Source organism: Eptatretus burgeri, chromosome 15 (genome assembly GCF_056783735.1).
Source record: "Eptatretus burgeri isolate ZD-2024b chromosome 15, Ebu_testis_v1, whole genome shotgun sequence".
Taxonomy (NCBI): domain Eukaryota; kingdom Metazoa; phylum Chordata; class Myxini; order Myxiniformes; family Myxinidae; genus Eptatretus; species Eptatretus burgeri.
Window position 1 is genome coordinate 68,569,942 of NC_140975.1, and position 18,901 is coordinate 68,588,842.

Here is an 18,901-nt window from a genome sequence, read left to right on the forward strand (position 1 = left end):
CCCACTCAGCCTGTGCGCAAACTCCTCAGCTGCCCTCTCATCCTTGAGCTTGCCAACATCCAGCCAAGGCTGGGATGGTACTATTCTCCCAGATTTAAGCTGCAACTTAATAGTTGCTACAACAAGCCTGTGGTCGGTATTGACGAACTAAGCACTCCGGTAGATCCTGCAGTGACCATCAATGAGCACATGGTCAATGTCCTTTGCCACACCACCAGCATTGGAATACCAAGTCCAGCGATGAGCGTGTGGGTGCTGAAACCATGAAACAGCCACCCTAAGTCCATGACTTCTTGCAAAGTCAAGTAACTTAGTGCTATTCTGGTTCACAGTTCAAGACCCAAGGGGACCAACACACATCTCATTATCATCCCCATCAGTTCCAGTCGATGCATTGAAATCCCCCAAAACTAGAAGAGTATCTCGCCTCGGGCACTGATCAACCACATACTCAAGCATGGCATAGAATGCATCCTTCACGGTGAGATCACTTACCTCAGTTGCAGCATATATAAAGACCAGGGAAACAACACTCAAGGAGTCTCATAATATACTCATAATACTCTGAGTCTCGTAGTACGCTCGATGACCGGTGTTCCCTCAATTATCATTGGAGTCAGCTTATTGGACACAGCAAGAGCAAGTCCTTGGGCAGCATAACCATCATAGTGACCAGACCAACAGTAGGTGTAATCACCCACCATGATCTCGTCATTATCCGTTCTCCGAACCTCAGAGAGTACTGCAATACCAATGTTCAAACACTTGAGGTCAGATGAATACAGAGACAGGTGATCATCTTCACTTAGGGATAGGATATTCCAAGCACCCACGCAAAGGGACCGCCTCAGGTTAACCCAAAGAGACCACCGTCTGACCTCTGGTGGACGACACCTGGAGGACGTCGTCTGGTGGACGACACCTCAGCACCACTCTACCACACGCCACCGCAATCTGACCCAGGAATGTTACCCTGTGCTTTTCCTCCTATCATCAAAGAATGGGGGTCCTGAAGGCTTTGTCCCAATCCCATTATCCAGTGAGCTGCCCTGTGAAGGGCAGCTGCACAAGAGGTACTCCCACGGAGTGGGTTTTCAATTTTCTTTGCGTTTTTCTTGTGTTTTGCAGAGTGAAGGGTTTTACGGTGGCCAGAGTGCAAATCCTGCCACCAACCTCCTCAAAAAGAAGTCATCCAACTGCAGGAGGATGTCTGTAGACAGGTGGGCACCAGGTGTGGATGGCTGTTGGCTCACAAGGAGTTCCTCCACCCTTTGACAGGTTTTGTTTTTAATCCTGCTGGGTGTCCATATCCATACACCCTCCTCACCAGGAAACCTGGAGGGGGAGACGATTTAGTCGCCGATAACCTGACCATGAAACAGGTTAGTACAGGTTTACATGGTACGTGTAGCAAGTCACAGGTCCAATCTGACCTGACCTGATAGCCTGGGATGGACTGCGATCTTGAAGTCTCATCATAAATGTTCAATTGGTTTCAAGTTAGGACTTTGACTGGGCCACTCAAGAAAGTTTATTCACTTCTTATTCAGCCACTCCAGTGTAGCTTTACCTTTGTGCTTCAGATCATTGTCCTGCTGAAATGTGAATCTCCGACCCAGTTTCAGATTCATGGCTGATTCAAGCAGGTTTTCATCAAGGATTCTCCTGTACTTTATATCGTCCATTGTCCCTTATATCCTGACAAGCTTGCCAGTTCCTGCTGATGAAAACCAGCCCCAGAACATGATGCTGCCAGCACCATGCTTGACAGTAGGGATGGTGTTGACTGGGTGATGTGCAGTGTTAGGCTTGTGCCAGAAGTAATGCTTTGAATGTACACCAAAAAGTTCAATTGTTGTCTCGTCTGACCACAAAACTTTTCTCCACGTGCCTGCTGCAGCATCATTAAGATGCTTTTTTCACAAACTCCATACGAGCCTCGAGATGTAACTTTTCAGTCATGGATTCTTTCTTGCTCGTTGTTCACAGAGGCCAGTTTTGTAAAGGGAACAGGATATTGTTGATTGATAAACACTGATCCAAATCTCGGACATGGAGCATTGCAGATCTTTCAAAGTCATTGTTGGATTTACAGTGACATCACGAACCATTTTCCTGCTTGTCCGGCTGCTGAGTTTGGATGGGCGATCTGGTCTGGGTAGAGTCTGGGTGGTATGATACGTCTTCCACTTCTTAATGATGGATTTATCCGTACTCAAAGGGATAACGAGTGAGTTTGAAATCTTACAACCCTCTCCTGAGCGGTGCTTCTCCACCACTTTATGTCTGACTTCTTTAGAAAGCTCCTTGGTTTTCATGTTTGCCTTGTTGGTTGACAAAGTGAGTTTCACCTTCAAACTCCTTAGATGAGTGGGGAAGATTAATTTTTAGGTTAAACCCCTGGTTCCATGCAGGTGAAACTTATTACACTTATCTTGTGACCTTTCAAACAAATAATTTGCTCCTGAAGAGATTTGGAGTGAATTCGGGAAAGGGTTTGAATACTTATTCAACTGAGAATCACCTGATTCTCTCTGTTAATCAAATTTATTCACATTTTCTCTGCATATTTTAGCTTTATCACTCTGGAGTATAGTTTGTGAAGACTATATATTAAGTTTGATTTGAAAGCATCATGAAATAAGCTCAGGTGGCATCAGGATGTGAAAACTTTGGAGGGAGGTGAATACTTTTGCAAACCACGGTATATGTTTCTTCCTTTATGTTATCTACTCCAGGTGCCGATCATCACTTCTCGTTCGTTTTATGGGTTTCTTCACCTCCTCCATAGTCATGTCTTTTTCTGGACTTTCATCAGCTGCTTGCTCTTGTTCTGTTGGGAATGTTCCTCATTCAGTTAGCTCCTGACTGTTCAGCAGGATTTCAAACGATTGTTTCCATTTACTCAAAATCTCTTTTCCTTCTTCAACAAAGTTTGTCCACCAGCATTCTTTACAGAACCCAGTCCAATCGCCTTATTAAGGCCCTTATCTGCTGAACCTATTTCGTAAAGATAACATTTTCTTACATTTGTTCTCTCTAACATCTTCCTTCAGCACTTTCGTTGGGAAGATACAATGCACAATTCCTCTCTATCTCATTCTATATAACACAGCCAGAGGCCACAAGGTTTAATCGGCCATGTTGAGCAGTGATGTATTTAAGAACACAGTTATAGTTATTCATGATGTTACAGCTTACAGGTGTAAAATAGAGGAGAGAGGATGGGTTAGTAAAAGGGTGGATGGCAGGGGTGCGGGGGATAGTCAGACTCACGAGGGTGAATCTTCGTCTTGCTCATGGAATCCTTCACATTTTCTACACCATTACAGTACATAAATGTGAGATCATGTACAAAAATATCATCATGTACCATGCCCTATGCAGAGAGTTGGTGCTGCCGACACAGTTACGAGACTACAATCCTAATCAGTTCACTCCAATACAGGAAGTCAGGGCATGAATTTGTAATTTGTTCAAGATGCTGGTGATAGGTCGCCTACTCTTCCTGAAGGAGAACGTAGGATATTTAACATCTACCAATTAACGCCAGCAGATGGGATGCTCGTTTAACGTCCGTCCGGGGGACGGCACACACATTGATGAATCACCCTGTCTGTGAATCACTGGGATGGGGGTTTATAGCTGGATCAGGATTCAAACCTAGGCTAGATGGCGTAAGGCGAGTGTGCGTACCTCTATGCCATCCTGCCAGCCCCATTAAAGTATGAGGGTAAATAAATATTGATTCATAAAACCATCAGCAAAGATCGAAAGTTTATCATGTGAGATTGAAAGTTTATCATGTGAGATTGAAAGTTTATCATGTGAGATTGAAAGTTTATCATGTGAGATTGAAAGTTTAGCATAAGAAGAGCCCACAAGATGTCTGAATGTGAAGAGTGCCAACCTCTGTAGCTTCCAGGAGAAGAAAATCGAGATTTGCGTGTTGTTCTTCATCTTACGGACCATCTCGGCCCGGTTCGGAGGACTCACGGTCCACAGTGCGATCGAGTGCTCGTTGAATGAGACGTTGGCAATGTCTTCGTGCTCAAAGTCCTCGATCTTCTCTTCAGCTCGGGAAGCTCGAAATAAAGAGTTTTCCTTATTCTGCAAACATGTGCAAACATGCTTCATGATCTGTCATGGATGGGATATCAATATCCCAAGGCCTTTCAGAAGTTCAAACATGGCAAACCTCTTTTTAAGGTTGTCTCACGCACCTCTTTCTGTGCTTCCCTCTTGCCTTGTTCAAACAAACGTTCAAACGAACTATAGCCCACCATAAAATACAAAATACAAAAAATCTTTTTGTTTGCCCCATAAATCAGATAATCGTTCACTTTGCAAGTTGAGTGAACATCTAACCAATGGGCAAAGCCACCTTTTGACTCACCTGTGGTTTGAACTTTTCCTTCAGGTCGTTGTACTCACTTTGCGTTAGCGTCTTTATGTTGGTTGACTGCGCCGTGAATATGGGCTGCGGGAAGACAGGTAGACCGTGCTCTAACATTGTTCTGGAGCTTTATGAAAGTGTTACCCAAATAGAATTAGCTTTCACAAAAGTACAAAGCTCTTGGAGAATCTGCTTATAATCACATCATTAAAACTATGCATTCAATCCAACGAGGGTGGCACCTTACCTGGTAGTGACCAAGAGAAATGGTAATTGTGGCGAAGATGGGAATGTTTGTATTCCCAGCAACGGATCGCACATAAGACATGAAGAGCAGTGGGAACCAGACGATGCAAATGAGCAGGAAGACTATCATACCGCCCATACCGTATTTCACGCTCTTCTTCTTCTTCTGTCCCTTGGGCTGTGGATAGCGCTGTTGAGGACAAGGGTAAAGAGCACAACAGAATTGGTTTCATCGGTGATTGTCCGTTCTCTAACAGTGCAAATCAATCTGAAGTTTGACAATCAAAAATATCTGCAAACAGTTGAACCAAATGATGAACAAAAATAAATTTAATCATGTTCGATGCAATCCGACTTGACACCGGTCCTCATTAGCAGCAGTGGAGGGCCACCATGGACCATGGCAAAGTGACAATCACCACTGGCACACAATTTCCGACCTTTTCAGAAGAATCGTTAAATTCACCTTTTCAGATTCCCGCCAGCACTTGAGAATGAAGACGTTCGCGTAAATATCTTCCACACACATCCAGTTGGACAGGCTCAACGTGGTGTCTGTCCAAACCCAGTCCATGACGGCTCTCAGCTCAATGAGGAACGGTATGAGGCGAAACCTAGGAGTGATGGTCCACAGTTTGGGGTCATTGACAAATGACCGGCACAAGTTTCAAATCCGCCATTAAACACATCACTTGAAATCTCTCGAGGAAACACAACTTCCTTCTATCCTTGTAATTATCATTGTCTACTCGCTATATAACTAACATCCACTGTCGACTCACTGTATAACTAACATCCACTGTCGACTCACTATATAACTAACATCCACTATCCACTCGCAAAATAACTAACATCCACTGTCTATTCGCTATAAACTAACATCCACTGTCTATTCGCTATAAACGAACATCCACTGTCTATTCGCTATATAACTAACATCCACTGTCTACTCGCTATACAACTAACATCCACTGTCTACTCGCTATATAACTAACATCCACTGTCTATTCGCTATATAACTAACATCCACTGTCTACTCGCTATATAACTAACATCCACTGTCGACTCACTGTATAACTAACATCCACTGTCGACTCACTATATAACTAACATCCACTATCCACTCGCTATATAACTAACATCCACTGTCTATTCGCTATATAACTAACATCCACTGTCTACTCGCTATATAACTAACATCCACTGTCTACTCGCTATATAACTGACATCCACTGTCGACTCACTATATAACTAACATCCACTGTCTACTCGCTATAAACTAACATCCACTGTCTATTCGCTATATAACTAACATCCACTGTCTATTCGCTATATAACTAACATCCACTGTCTACTCGCTATATAACTAACATCCACTGTCTATTCGCTATATAACTAACATCCACTGTCTATTCGCTATATAACTAACATCCACTGTCTATTCGCTATACAACTAACATCCACTGTCTACTCGCTATATAACTGACATCCACTGTCTATTCGCTATATAACTAACATCCACTGTCTATTCGCTATATAACTAACATCCACTGTCTACTCGCTATACAACTAACATCCACTGTCTACTCACTATATAACTGACATCCACTGTCTATTCGCTATATAACGAACATCCACTGTCTACTCGCTATATAACTAACATCCACTGTCTACTCGCTAAAAACTAACATCCACTGTCTATTCGCTATATAACTAACATCCACTGTCTACTTGCTATATAACTAACATCCACTGTCTATTCGCTATATAACTAACATCCACTGTCTACTCGCTATATAACTAACATCCACTGTCTACTCACTATAAACTAACATCCACTGTCTATTTGCTATATAACTAACATCCACTGTCTACCTGCTATACAACTAACATCCACTGTCTACTCGCTATATAACTAACATCCACTGTCTACTCGCTATATAACTAACATCCACTGTCTATTCGCTATATAACTAACATCCACTGTCTACTCACTATATAACTAACATCCACTGTCTACTCGCTATAAACTAACATCCACTGTCTATTCGCTATATGACTAACATCCACTGTCTACTCGCTATACAACTAACATCCACTGTCTACTCGCTATATAACTAAATCCACTGTCTATTCGCTATATAACTAACATCCACTGTCTACTCGCTATATAACTAACATCCACTGTCTACTCACTATAAACTAACATCCACTGTCTACTCGCTATAAACTAACATCCACTGTCTACTCGCTAAAAACTAACATCCACTGTCTATTCGCTATATAACTAACATCCACTGTCTACTTGCTATATAACTAACATCCACTGTCTATTCGCTATATAACTAACATCCACTGTCTACTCGCTATATAACTAACATCCACTGTCTACTCACTATAAACTAACATCCACTGTCTATTTGCTATATAACTAACATCCACTGTCTACCTGCTATACAACTAACATCCACTGTCTACTCGCTATATAACTAACATCCACTGTCTACTCGCTATATAACTAACATCCACTGTCTATTCGCTATATAACTAACATCCACTGTCTACTCACTATATAACTAACATCCACTGTCTACTCGCTATAAACTAACATCCACTGTCTATTCGCTATATGACTAACATCCACTGTCTACTCGCTATACAACTAACATCCACTGTCTACTCGCTATATAACTAAATCCACTGTCTATTCGCTATATAACTAACATCCACTGTCTACTCGCTATATAACTAACATCCACTGTCTACTCACTATAAACTAACATCCACTGTCTACTCGCTATAAACTAACATCCACTGTCTACTTGCTATACAACTAACATCCACTGTCTACTCGCTATATAACTAACATCCACTGTCTACTCGCTATAAACTAACATCCACTGTCTACTCGCTATACAACTAACATCCACTGTCTACTCGCTATATAACTAACATCCACTGTCTATTCGCTATATAACTAACATCCACTGTCGACTCGCTATATAACTAACATCCACTGTCTACTCGCTATACAACTAACATCCACTGTCTACTCGCTATATAACTAACATCCACTGTCTACTCGCTATATAACTAACATCCACTGTCTACTCGCTATATAACTAACATCCACTGTCTACTCGCTATACAACTAACATCCACTGTCTACTCGCTATATAACTAACATCCACTGTCTACTCGCTATATAACTAACATCCACTGTCTACTCGCTATACAACTAACATCCACTGTCTATTCGCTATATAACTAACATCCACTGTCTACTCGCTATATAACTAACATCCACTGTCTACTCGCTATATAACTAACATCCACTGTCGACTCGCCATATAACTAACATCCACTGTCGACTTGCCATATAACTAACATCCACTGTCGACTCGCCATCTAACTAACATCCACTGTCTACTCGCTATCTTACTAACATCCACTGTCGACTCACTATATAACTAACATCCACTGTCTATTCGCTATATAACTAACATCCACTGTCTACTCGCTATATAACTAACATCCACTGTCTACTCGCTATATAACTAACATCCACTGTCTATTCGCTATATAACTAACATCCACTGTCTATTCGCTATATAACTAACATCCACTGTCTATTCGCTATATAACTAACATCCACTGTATACTCGCTATCTAGCTAACATCCACTGTCTACTCGCTATCTAACTAACATCCACTGTCGACTCGCTATCTACCTAACATCCACTGTCTATTCGCTATATAACTAACATCCACTGTCTACTCACTATATAACTAACATCCACTGTCTACTCACTATCTAACTAACATCCACTGCCGACTCACTATATAACTTACATCCACTGTCAACTCGCCATCTAACTAACATCCACTTTCTACTCGCTAATTAACTAACATCCACTGTCGACTCACTATATAACTTACATCCACTGTCTACTCACTATATAACTAACATCCACTGTCTACTCACGATATAACTAACATCCACTGTCTACTCACGATATAACTAACATCCACTGTCGACTCACTATCTAACTAACATCCACTGTCGACTCACTATATAACTTACATCCACTGTCTACTCACGATATAACTAACATCCACTGTCGACTCACTATATAACTTACATCCACTGTCTACTCGCCATCTAACTAACATCCACTGTCTACTCACGATATAACTAACATCCACTGTCGATTTGCCATCGAACTAACATCTATAAATGGTAGTGAATATACTTTAAAGGGGAACCCAGATGCTCAGACAAGCTCAACGCTCATCTCTCCCCTCATACCCTATAAATTAGTTATGAAACATCTTTTTCCGATTTGCCCTTGATAAAACAGGTAATTTTGCAATTAAAAGTCAAATTTTTCTTCTTCACCATTAGCCATGACGTCACACCTGGGAGTCCACCGCCATGTCTGTATTGCCTACGGGTTACATCACAGTATGATTGAACTCAAACGGCGAATAATTTCGACTTCCCCCAAATATGCCGAGTCTGGATCCTTGGTGGTTGTGGTAATACAAACTGAGATGGTTTCATGCGACATCAATGGCTGAAAGACCCAAAGTTTGCCAGAAATTGGACGAGGTTTGTCCGAAATACCGAAGTGTGGATCGGGCCTAGAAAACGTTCGCTTTAGAGCACGGTTATGTAACATTTTACAGGAGCACTGTTATGAAACAGCAGAGATGGCAGCCACGATTGAGAGAGGATGCCATTACCCATGATTAAGTGGAAGAAACAGCCGTCACTCCAAACTGTTACACCATTTCTACCGAGCTACCAGCACATGTACACGGGTGATTTGAGTGGTGAATGAAACACCTGTGTGTTGGCTTGCCGGCGACTGATTTCGCAGTCACCACCCACCTCAATGGTGGGACACGGCACAGACATGACACAGCACGGAAACAATACGGACACGGCATGACCACCGACACGACACGGCATGACCACAGAAACGACGGTGGGATACTGCCATGACGGTGGGATAGAACAAGTCATGGACACAACTGGCTTCCCGGGAATGTATGAAATTGGAGGATGTCATAACATACAGGACACCTAGTCAGCCTGCGACGGTGGGACAACGCATTCTTCACCTATTTTGTCGGCGGTGTCTGAGTGTGCCTGGGTGGAGTACGTATCATGCTGTGTCCATTTCCGTGCCGTGTCCGTGCTGTGTCTGTGAGGCCACAGACTCATAATCTGCTTGTTGACCGGTCCATCCATCCATGAGGACCATACTCTGTGCAGAGCGTTGGTGCCGCCGAAGCAGTCTCCTTGGCTATTGGGAACAATCCTGGTCGGGTCGCCACTCCGACACAGGATACCAGCATGCTGGCACTCATTTTGCCGACCTCGGAAGGATGACAGGCAGAGTCAACCCCACCTGGTGTTAATTCAACAGCTGAGCGGGATTTGAACTCAGGACCCTAGGATCCCAAGCCCACTACCTTAACCATTAAGCCAACACCAGGCACCAGGCAGGTTGACCGGTGTTACCTCAATTATCATGAGAGTCAGCTTATTGGACACAGTTATAGTGTCCTTGGGTATGGTAACAATCAGAGCAACCAGGCCAATAGTAGGTGTAACCATCTACCATGATCTCACCACTATCCAGTCTCCAATCCTCAGAGAGTGCTGCAATGCTGATGTCCAAACGCTGGAGCTCAGATGACAGCAGAGGCAGGTGATCATCCTCTCTTCGGGATAGGACATCCAGATCCAGCCTATCAATGGGATGATTCGATCCATCCATTGGGATCATACTCTGTGCAGAGAATTGGTGCTGTCTCAGCAGTCTCCTGGACTCATGGGCACAATCCTGGAGAGGTCAAAGCTCTGACACAGTATACCAGCAAGCTGGCACTCATTTTGCCGATCTCAGAAAGATGGCAGCCAGAGTCAACCCCACCTGGTATTAATTCAACAGCTGAGCAGGATTTGAAATCAGGATCTTTGGATCCCAAGCCCACCACCCAAACCATTAAACCAACACCAGGCATTATCAGTGGGATACAAAATGTAAATAGTTGAGCCTGGCGGGAATATGTGCTCTGTCGAGTGTCATTCCAGTCTTCATAATACAATGGAACCTTGTCAAAATTATGATATGGAGTATGATGTATTGTGATGAATAAAATTTCTATCAAAAATGACAAAAATCATCATGGCAAGTTGTCTTCTTCGTCGGGAGGGAAAGGGGGGGAGGGTGGGTTTTTTATTTTTGTATACTTTGTCGAGGCTCATATAAGAGCTAACACACAACGCACAGCAAGGGGGGCATGAGATAAGAGGGGCGGGAGTGGGAAGGACAAAACAGTGGGGAACAGAGACATTAGGAGATCTGTGGAAGGGAGAGGGATGGGGCGGGAAACAGGGAATACAAGACGGATATGACAGGGACTTTCAGGAAGGAAAGCAGGGAATTTGAAGGAGGTGGGTTTGGGGTGGATTAACGGGGGTAGAAAAGATCGAGGATTTGAATGGGGGACAATAAGAGGTGGTGGTGAACAGCTGTTTTGAAGGCCTGGAGGGAAGAATGGGATTGAACAGAGTGAGGGAGTTTATTCCAAAGGTGGGGAAAAAGAGGAATGAAAGAGTGAAGGTGAGCAGTGATTCGTGATTTTGGTAGTTTTACCAGAAGGGGGTTGTTGGTGGACCTTGAGCTCTCTGCAGAAATATGGTGGGGACAAATCGTAGACAGAGTGGGGGGGGGGGGGACAGGGCGAGACCGGAGAAGAGACGGTAGAAGACAAAGACCACCGACCTGCCTGTGCTGAGAGAGTTAGAGGCTCAAGACTCAGCCTCATCGTGGGAGATATCAATGATCCGAAATGCCTTGGTTTCCACTGCGTGAATCTGGGAAAGGTGAGAGGCAGGAGCACCAGCCCAGAGGGGAGAGCAGTACTCCATCAGGCTGTGAACAAAAGCTTTGTAAGTGGTCAGGGGCTCAGGTAGGCCGAGGAAGGACTTTGCACGATGGAGGATTCCCAGTCGGTGACTGGTTTTGGAGGCAAGGTTTGAAATGTGGTTTTCCCAGGAAAGATCATGGCAGATAGTGAGACCCAGAAGCTTGAATGAAAGGACTTCTTCGAGCGGATTGTTGAGAAAGTCGATGGGGGGGTTTTCCAAACGGTCTTTTCGGATGCCTGGTGTTGGCTTAATGGTTAGGGTGTTGGGCTTTGGATCCGAGGGTCCTGAGATCAAATCCCGCTAAACTGTTGAATTAACACCAGGTGGGGTTAACTCGGCCTGTAATCCTTCCAAGGTCAGCAAAATGAGTGCCAGCTAGCTGGTAATCTGTGTCCGAGTGGCGACCCGTCCAGGATTGTGCCCAATAGCCAAGGAGACTGCTTCGGCAACACCAACACTCTGCACAGAGTATGGTCCATGCCTCCTCCTCATTTCGGAGAGACATAGTGAGAGTGTGAGATTTTTCAAGTTTGAAAGACATGTTCCATGTGCTGCACGGTGCAGCCTGCACCAGTTTGTGATTTTACCAGGGGTGGGGTGTTTTTGCCCATAACCTGACCCTGCGTACTACCAACACGTATGCAAATTTTGATGGAGATTGGGGCAGTCCTGTGTTTTTTCTTGGATTTTCAGATGTACGTACAAATATGCATACAGAGAATTGCCTTGTTTAATACAGTAGGACGTGCCACAGCATATTGTCCACCGAAGGTGGGCTGAGAAGGGTACTCCCATGGGGAGTACATGCTGGTATATGTAATCATTTTGATGATAAAAGCTATGTTACCTTGAAATCTACCTGGAGACAGCAGCAAGTTAAAAATGAAGCTCAAAATGGAATTGTGAAGAAAAAGGAGTCTTCGGTTTATGCGTCAACGCAATTTCACAACGAAGCCTCAAAATGAAGTCAAATAAACCAACCCCTGGAAGAGAAATAGGTTGATGTAGTTGTAACGCTTGGTTAGGAAGTTCCCGAGGATGCGGGTCGGGTAGCCACAGCGGATTTGGTATGCCGACAGGCCGAAGTAGATGCATTTTGAGACGTACCACACCTGTGCCACTGTATTTTTGTTGAACGGTCTGCGGGTAAAGGATGAGAACAGGTTGATGGTGAGGTTCAAAAAGGTGTTTAAAAAACAGCACAGAACGAGTTTCTCCAAATAAATTCGCATTGCAGTTGATGGTGGGAACCACGAAAAGACAAATTCACCATCATCAATATAACATATTCTATACAGAGCATTGGTGCTGACAAAACAGTTTCTGGGCAAAGTTGTACCGGACGGGTTGTCGTTGGCTTTCCAGCAGTCAGTTGGGACAGGAATTTGGAAGTAATTTGTTCAGAAAGAGCATCTGCAATAACTTGCCTACTTTCAGGAAAAGGCAACGTGAGGTCTTTAACATCCACCAACTAATGTCAGCAGATGGAACGGCCAATTTAACGTCCATCTGAGGGACAGCACACACATTTATTCCTCCTGCTGTGTGGGAAACACCAGGATGTCATCTTACGGCTGGGTCTGGATTCAAATCCAAGCTGTACGGCTCAGAGAGGAGTGTGAAAATATTGAACCGAACCTGCAAGTCCTGAAAGAGCTCATTATTAAAAGAAGGATGAACGAGAAATCCACCAATGTCATTAACCATTTGAGTACTGTTGGCCACGATTATAGCCTCACTGGAACGTGCCAACGGCCACGATCGTGGCCTCGCCGGAATGTGCCGTCACCTGAGAGAAAGGGCTGTACCTCTGCACAATCAAAGTCTTGGAAAACTTTCTCAGCCATTTCTATGAGAATATATGGTTTGTTTGATTCCTGGGCCTCAAGAGAAATTATACTACATTTTTGCATCTATTGGTTAATTGGTAAAAGAAGCATCCTTCCGTGTGTGTGTGTGTGTGTTTGCTTGTATGTATTTGTGTTATATACACTGCCTCTGCTCGCTTGTACGAACAGGAAATGATACCAACCCGACACCTCTCATCCACTGATATTTCTCGTATTTCCTCGATTTCCGTGAGTCAGATTTGCATTCGGGAGCACAACAGCAATGGTTAACCATTTTGAAATTGCCACTCTTTCATCTAAATGCTGAAAATTATGTTTAAAAGACAATTTGAGTCACACATTTCGTGTTCGCAAAGGCAGGTTAAAAGTGCATTGTGAGCCGAACCGTCATTGGAAGCACACGCAGCGTGCGCACGAAAGGCCTCGTTCTCGTTCGCATCCTCGCATCCACATGTCATTTTGAAAGTCTCATATCGACGGGGTTTTGTGAAGTTGCAAAATAAATAGTTTTAATCGACATTTGAACAAATGGCAGATGATGATGACGAAGTACCAAATGGTGATATTGAACAACAGTTGTTAATCGCAAAACAAAACGGGCTATCAATTTATTATCTCCATGACCGAAGGTGGAGGGAGGTTACGTTTTCACCCCTGTTTGTCTGTCTGTGAGCAGGATATCTCTAAACGTTGTGGATGGATTCGGATGAAACTTGGTGGACAGATTGGGGTGTGTGATAAGAACAAAGTGATTCGATTTTGTTTCAGGTCTGGATCGAGATCCAGCCGATCGGTGGGACGCAAAACGTAAACCGTTCAGCCTGGTGGAGGATTGTGCTCCACCAAGTGCTGTTCTAGTGATGTATGCATTCTGCGGTGAGGGTGAATTAAATAGTTAAAAACAAAATAGAGAAAAGCAAGACAAAGAAGGATTGAGGATTCCATCTGCTGACATCCTCCCCCCTCCTCTCTCGCCCCTCTCTCTGTAAATGTATTCACAAAAAAGCAAATAAATAAATAAACATTAATTGTGACGTCATTAGTGACGTCATAGCACCGTGTCCTGTCATTGGTTTGGTAAATAAATGGCCATAACTTGGGCACCGCTTGTCCAATTAATATCAAACCTTGAAAAGGAACATACTCAGGTCCCCAGCGTCGATTGTGACGTCATACCAAACGAAGAAGAAGAATTGTGACGTCAATCGTGGGGAATAAATCAATAAACATTAATTGTGACGTCATTCGTGACGTCATAGCACCGTGTCTTGTCATTGGTTGACAGATAAATGACCATAACTTAGGAACCGCTTGTCCGATTGATATCAAACCTCAAAAAGGCACATCTGCGGGTCGCCAGCAATATTCCTGGCAAGTTTCAATCAGATCGGACCGGCGGTCGTCGAGAAACGGCGGTCACAGACAGACAGACAGACAGACACACACACACACTGCTGGAATTATAGATAGATTATTCTTTTCAGACAGCCTAACTTAAAATTCCTTTTCAACACAACTTTACTGCATTTTATAGTGGGAAGGTCAATGACTACTCAAATTTTTTATAACTTGAAAGAATTCCATGAAAATTAAGCATTACTGCATACCTACATATTGGAACAGCTTTTAAGAACAGCTCGAAGACAATTACATACACAAAGGTTTGGGGGGTAAGGGTGGGGTTAAAATTCTAAAAAGAAAACAATAAAAACTAGAAGGGCACTCGGAAGAGCGCATACCTCTACCAAGCTGATTAGTTGACGTTTTGTATCCCGCTGATAGGCCGGATCTGGATTCGGACCTGAATTAAAATTTAATTGGCTTGTTCTTGTCATCGAACCGACTCTCCCACCAAGTTTCGTCTGAAACCGTCCAAAATGTTTTTGAGACATCATGCTGTGTATTGTTTTCGCCCGATCAATCAATGGTGAAAATCACTTTAAAAAAATTATTGGACCCGGATTCGGATCTTCACCAAAATATATCATGAATTTCTCTTTGTTACATACCCAACCGGCTCACCAAGTTTTGTCCGAATCCGTCCACAACTTAGTGCGATAGTTTTTGGCCCTATCTCTCAATGGTGAAGAATCGCTTAAATAATTCTCTGATCCAGATCCGGATCTTCAGCAAAATCGAATCAATTCCTCCTTGTTATATACCCAACTCATCCACCAAGTTTCGTCTGAATATGTCCACAACTTTGTGCGATATCCTTTTCACAAACAAGCGAACAAACAGACAGGTGAAAACATAACCTCCATCCATCTTCGGTGGCGGAGGTTAAAATGTTTGAGAAAGGGAACGAGGTTGGGGAGAAATGGATGGAAGGTGAGTTGGGAGTGAGAGGAAATAGAGGGAAGGTCTGCTGGACATAGGAGTAATAGAAGAGCAGGAAAATCAGGTGTTCAAGTTTCAACAAGTGTAGTTTGCATCAAAATAAGGCATCTTGTGTTTACTAATTCTTGCTGCAACGTGGGAGGAAAGTGAAGATTGGATCGATTGTTGGATTGCAGTATATTTTATGGGAGAACAGGAGATGTAAATGTATAGTTTCAGCCTGAAACCAACGAAACAGTGGAGAAGCACAGGGGCAGCAAGAGGAGTAAAATAGAGAGAGAGAGAGAGAGAGACAGAGACAGAGAGAGAGAGAGAGAGAGAGAGAGAGAGAGAGAGAGAGAGAGAGAGAGAGAGAGAGAGAGAGAGAGAAGAAAGGGGGAGGGACATCGGGATAGAGAGGGAGATGGATAGAAAGAGAGAGTGAGAGACAGTGTGCTTGAGAGGTTTGAACTTGATCAACATTCTTACATTTCAGTGACACCGGGCAGGATGAAGAACATCCAAATGTGAATTCCAATGACGAGCACCACCTGGAAAATGCACTTTCCCATGACAGTCTTCCGCAGGTAAAGTGCACGATCAATGACCATTGTTGAAAACTGGATCAAAAGCATCACGAGGAAGGCCTTGGGAACGCGGTTTTTGGATATCGTGTTTGTTATGTTTGTGTCCACCGAGTGTTTCTGAAATGGAAAAGAGCAATCCATCAGTAATCACAACGTTCGTCACCCCCACCACTCCCTTACCCCCCTCCCCACAACCCCCAAAGCATATACCGGCACACCATCATCAGTTAAACTTGCGTTTTATGAGTTTACAACGGGCTGCAGGATCAGGATCCTGAGTGTTTTGAGAATGGTAATTTGCACTTTTGCATATAATGGTTACTAAAGATAAAATTGGTGATGAAGTGATGGAAGTGAAAATGATTATAAATCACAACACAATCTCTCTTGACAAGGCATATGGTGGATCTGGACATGAGATACTTGATAAATGACTGGACAAGTAAATGAACTTTCAGGGAGCTCAGAGCAAAGCGACAACATACTCGTCTCAATATTTCCTTATCTACGGTGTCTAAAGGTCATGGTCATTTAAAGGTCATGGAGCAGCTCGGACATACAGTCTCTCGCAAAGACATTGTGTGATAGCAATGCACGTTTGCACGAATAACAAGATATCAGAGACATTTCAGTCTTTTACATGAATGACAAGGAAACCGATATGCAATGTACAGATTAACATGATACATGCAATTTGAATCTGGATTCACATGAGGAGGAAAAATACGAAAAATTACCGCAAAGGCCGAAGTCACATTTGCTCTACGGCGAGGATACGGCGGCCGTACGCCCTCTGAATTGACAGAAACGTGCGGCGGCCGCAGAGTTTCTGAGGTGGCCTCAGGGTGGCCCTACGCCGTATGGCTATATTTTACAGACCGTAAGGTCGCCGTGGAATTATAACGCGGAGTTATAACTTTTTTCATTTCTACGTTCGCCGAAGCAATTCAACAAGCCGTAACAAAAAAACTGCTTAAAAAAAATCAAAAAAAAAAAAATCAACCCATTCGTTACCGTCCGTCTGGCCGCACGTTCACCTTAGGGCCCCCCTGCGGTCGCCTTGCGGGCACCTTGCGTCTGCCTTGAAAATTCTATGGCCGCCGCAGGAACGCCCTCAGGTCACCGTGCAACATCAAATCAAACACCGTACGGCAACCCCACGTTTTCGGTCTCCACAATTTCTAAACACGCCGTGCGGCTCCCCGAAAAATAAAAACATATGTGACTGCTACATTGTGTGACCGTGGAAATACTGCCGCCGCCATATAATTGCTAGTGGCCGTAGATTTTCGAGACCCCACGGCCGCCGTGGCAAATGTGACCTCGGCCAAAGCAAGCCACGTGATCATCTTGAGGGATATATTTTTACCTTTGCATTCTGCGAAAGGTTATGTATTGGTCGCTGTGTATTTATTTATTTATTTATTTATTTGTGAATATGTGTGTGTGTGTTTGTTTGTTATTCGCATAACTCAGAAAGTATTCAACCAAATAGCTTGAAATTTGGTGGGATGATGGGTTATTATCCGAGGAACATTTTATTAGATTTTGGGAGCGATCGGGTCAAAGGTCAAGGTCAAGGTCACGGAAAGGTCAAATTCGTATTTTTACCATAGCGCAGTCAATTTTGATCTAATTGGCATGCAACCGATGCCAAAATGTTCAGAATTCATTGCCCAATCTTGTGATGGGCGACATGACACAATTACGTCATTACCCTTGTTAGCGGTTGGGGGTCAAAGGTCAGTGGGGTCATGACCTTTCAAAATATGCGGTTTTTGTCATAACACGGTCAAATCAAAACCGATTTGCATGAAACCAACACCAAAATGTTCACTGTTCTGTTCCCCCCACTCTCATGCCAAGAACAAAAAAGTAGCGGAGGCGAAGGTATGCGCTCTACCGAGTGCCCATTCTAGTTTGGTATACAAAGTTAGAACAGAGAATGGACAGGACGCATCAGTACAAAAGGAACAACAGCGAGAGAGAGAGAGAGAGAGAGAGAGAGAGAGAGAGAGAGAGAGAGAGACAGAGAGAGAGAGAGAGAGAGAGAAAGGGAGAGAGAGAGAGAGACAGAGAGACAGAGAGACAGAGAGACAGAGAGACAGAGAGACAGAGAGACAGAGAGACAGAGAGACAGAGAGACAGAGAGACAGAGAGACAGAGAGACAGAGAGACAGAGAGACAGAGAGACAGAGAGACAGAGAGACAGAGAGACAGAGAGACAGAGAGACAGAGAGACAGAGAGACAGAGAGACAGAGAGACAGAGAGACAGAGAGACAGAGAGACAGAGAGACAGAGAGACAGAGAGACAGAGAGACAGAGAGACAGAGAGACAGAGAGACAGAGAGACAGAGAGACAGAGAGACAGAGAGACAGAGAGACAGAGAGACAGAGAGACAGAGAGACAGAGAGACAGAGAGACAGAGAGACAGAGAGACAGAGAGACAGAGAGACAGAGAGACAGAGAGACAGAGAGACAGAGAGACAGAGAGACAGAGAGACAGAGAGACAGAGAGACAGAGAGACAGAGAGACAGAGAGACAGAGAGACACA

The 18,901-nt window shown here is 43.7% G+C and overlaps 1 protein-coding gene across 3 annotated transcripts in view; it reads right to left on the minus strand.

The window, feature by feature from the left end:
- The window catches only part of LOC147012446 (piezo-type mechanosensitive ion channel component 2-like), a 182,048-nt gene that overhangs the window by 10,755 nt on the left and 152,392 nt on the right, over positions 1-18,901 (minus strand). For all 3 annotated transcript variants that reach the window (XM_085856680.1, XM_085856681.1, XM_085856679.1), the window contains 6 exons: positions 16,247-16,461; positions 12,570-12,728; positions 5,109-5,256; positions 4,644-4,832; positions 4,397-4,480; positions 3,911-4,110 (listed from right to left, as the gene is read on the minus strand). In XM_085856680.1, the coding sequence (XP_085712806.1) occupies positions 3,911-4,110; positions 4,397-4,480; positions 4,644-4,832; positions 5,109-5,256; positions 12,570-12,728; positions 16,247-16,461 (995 nt within the window). The remainder of the gene's footprint in view (positions 1-3,910; positions 4,111-4,396; positions 4,481-4,643; positions 4,833-5,108; positions 5,257-12,569; positions 12,729-16,246; positions 16,462-18,901) is intronic.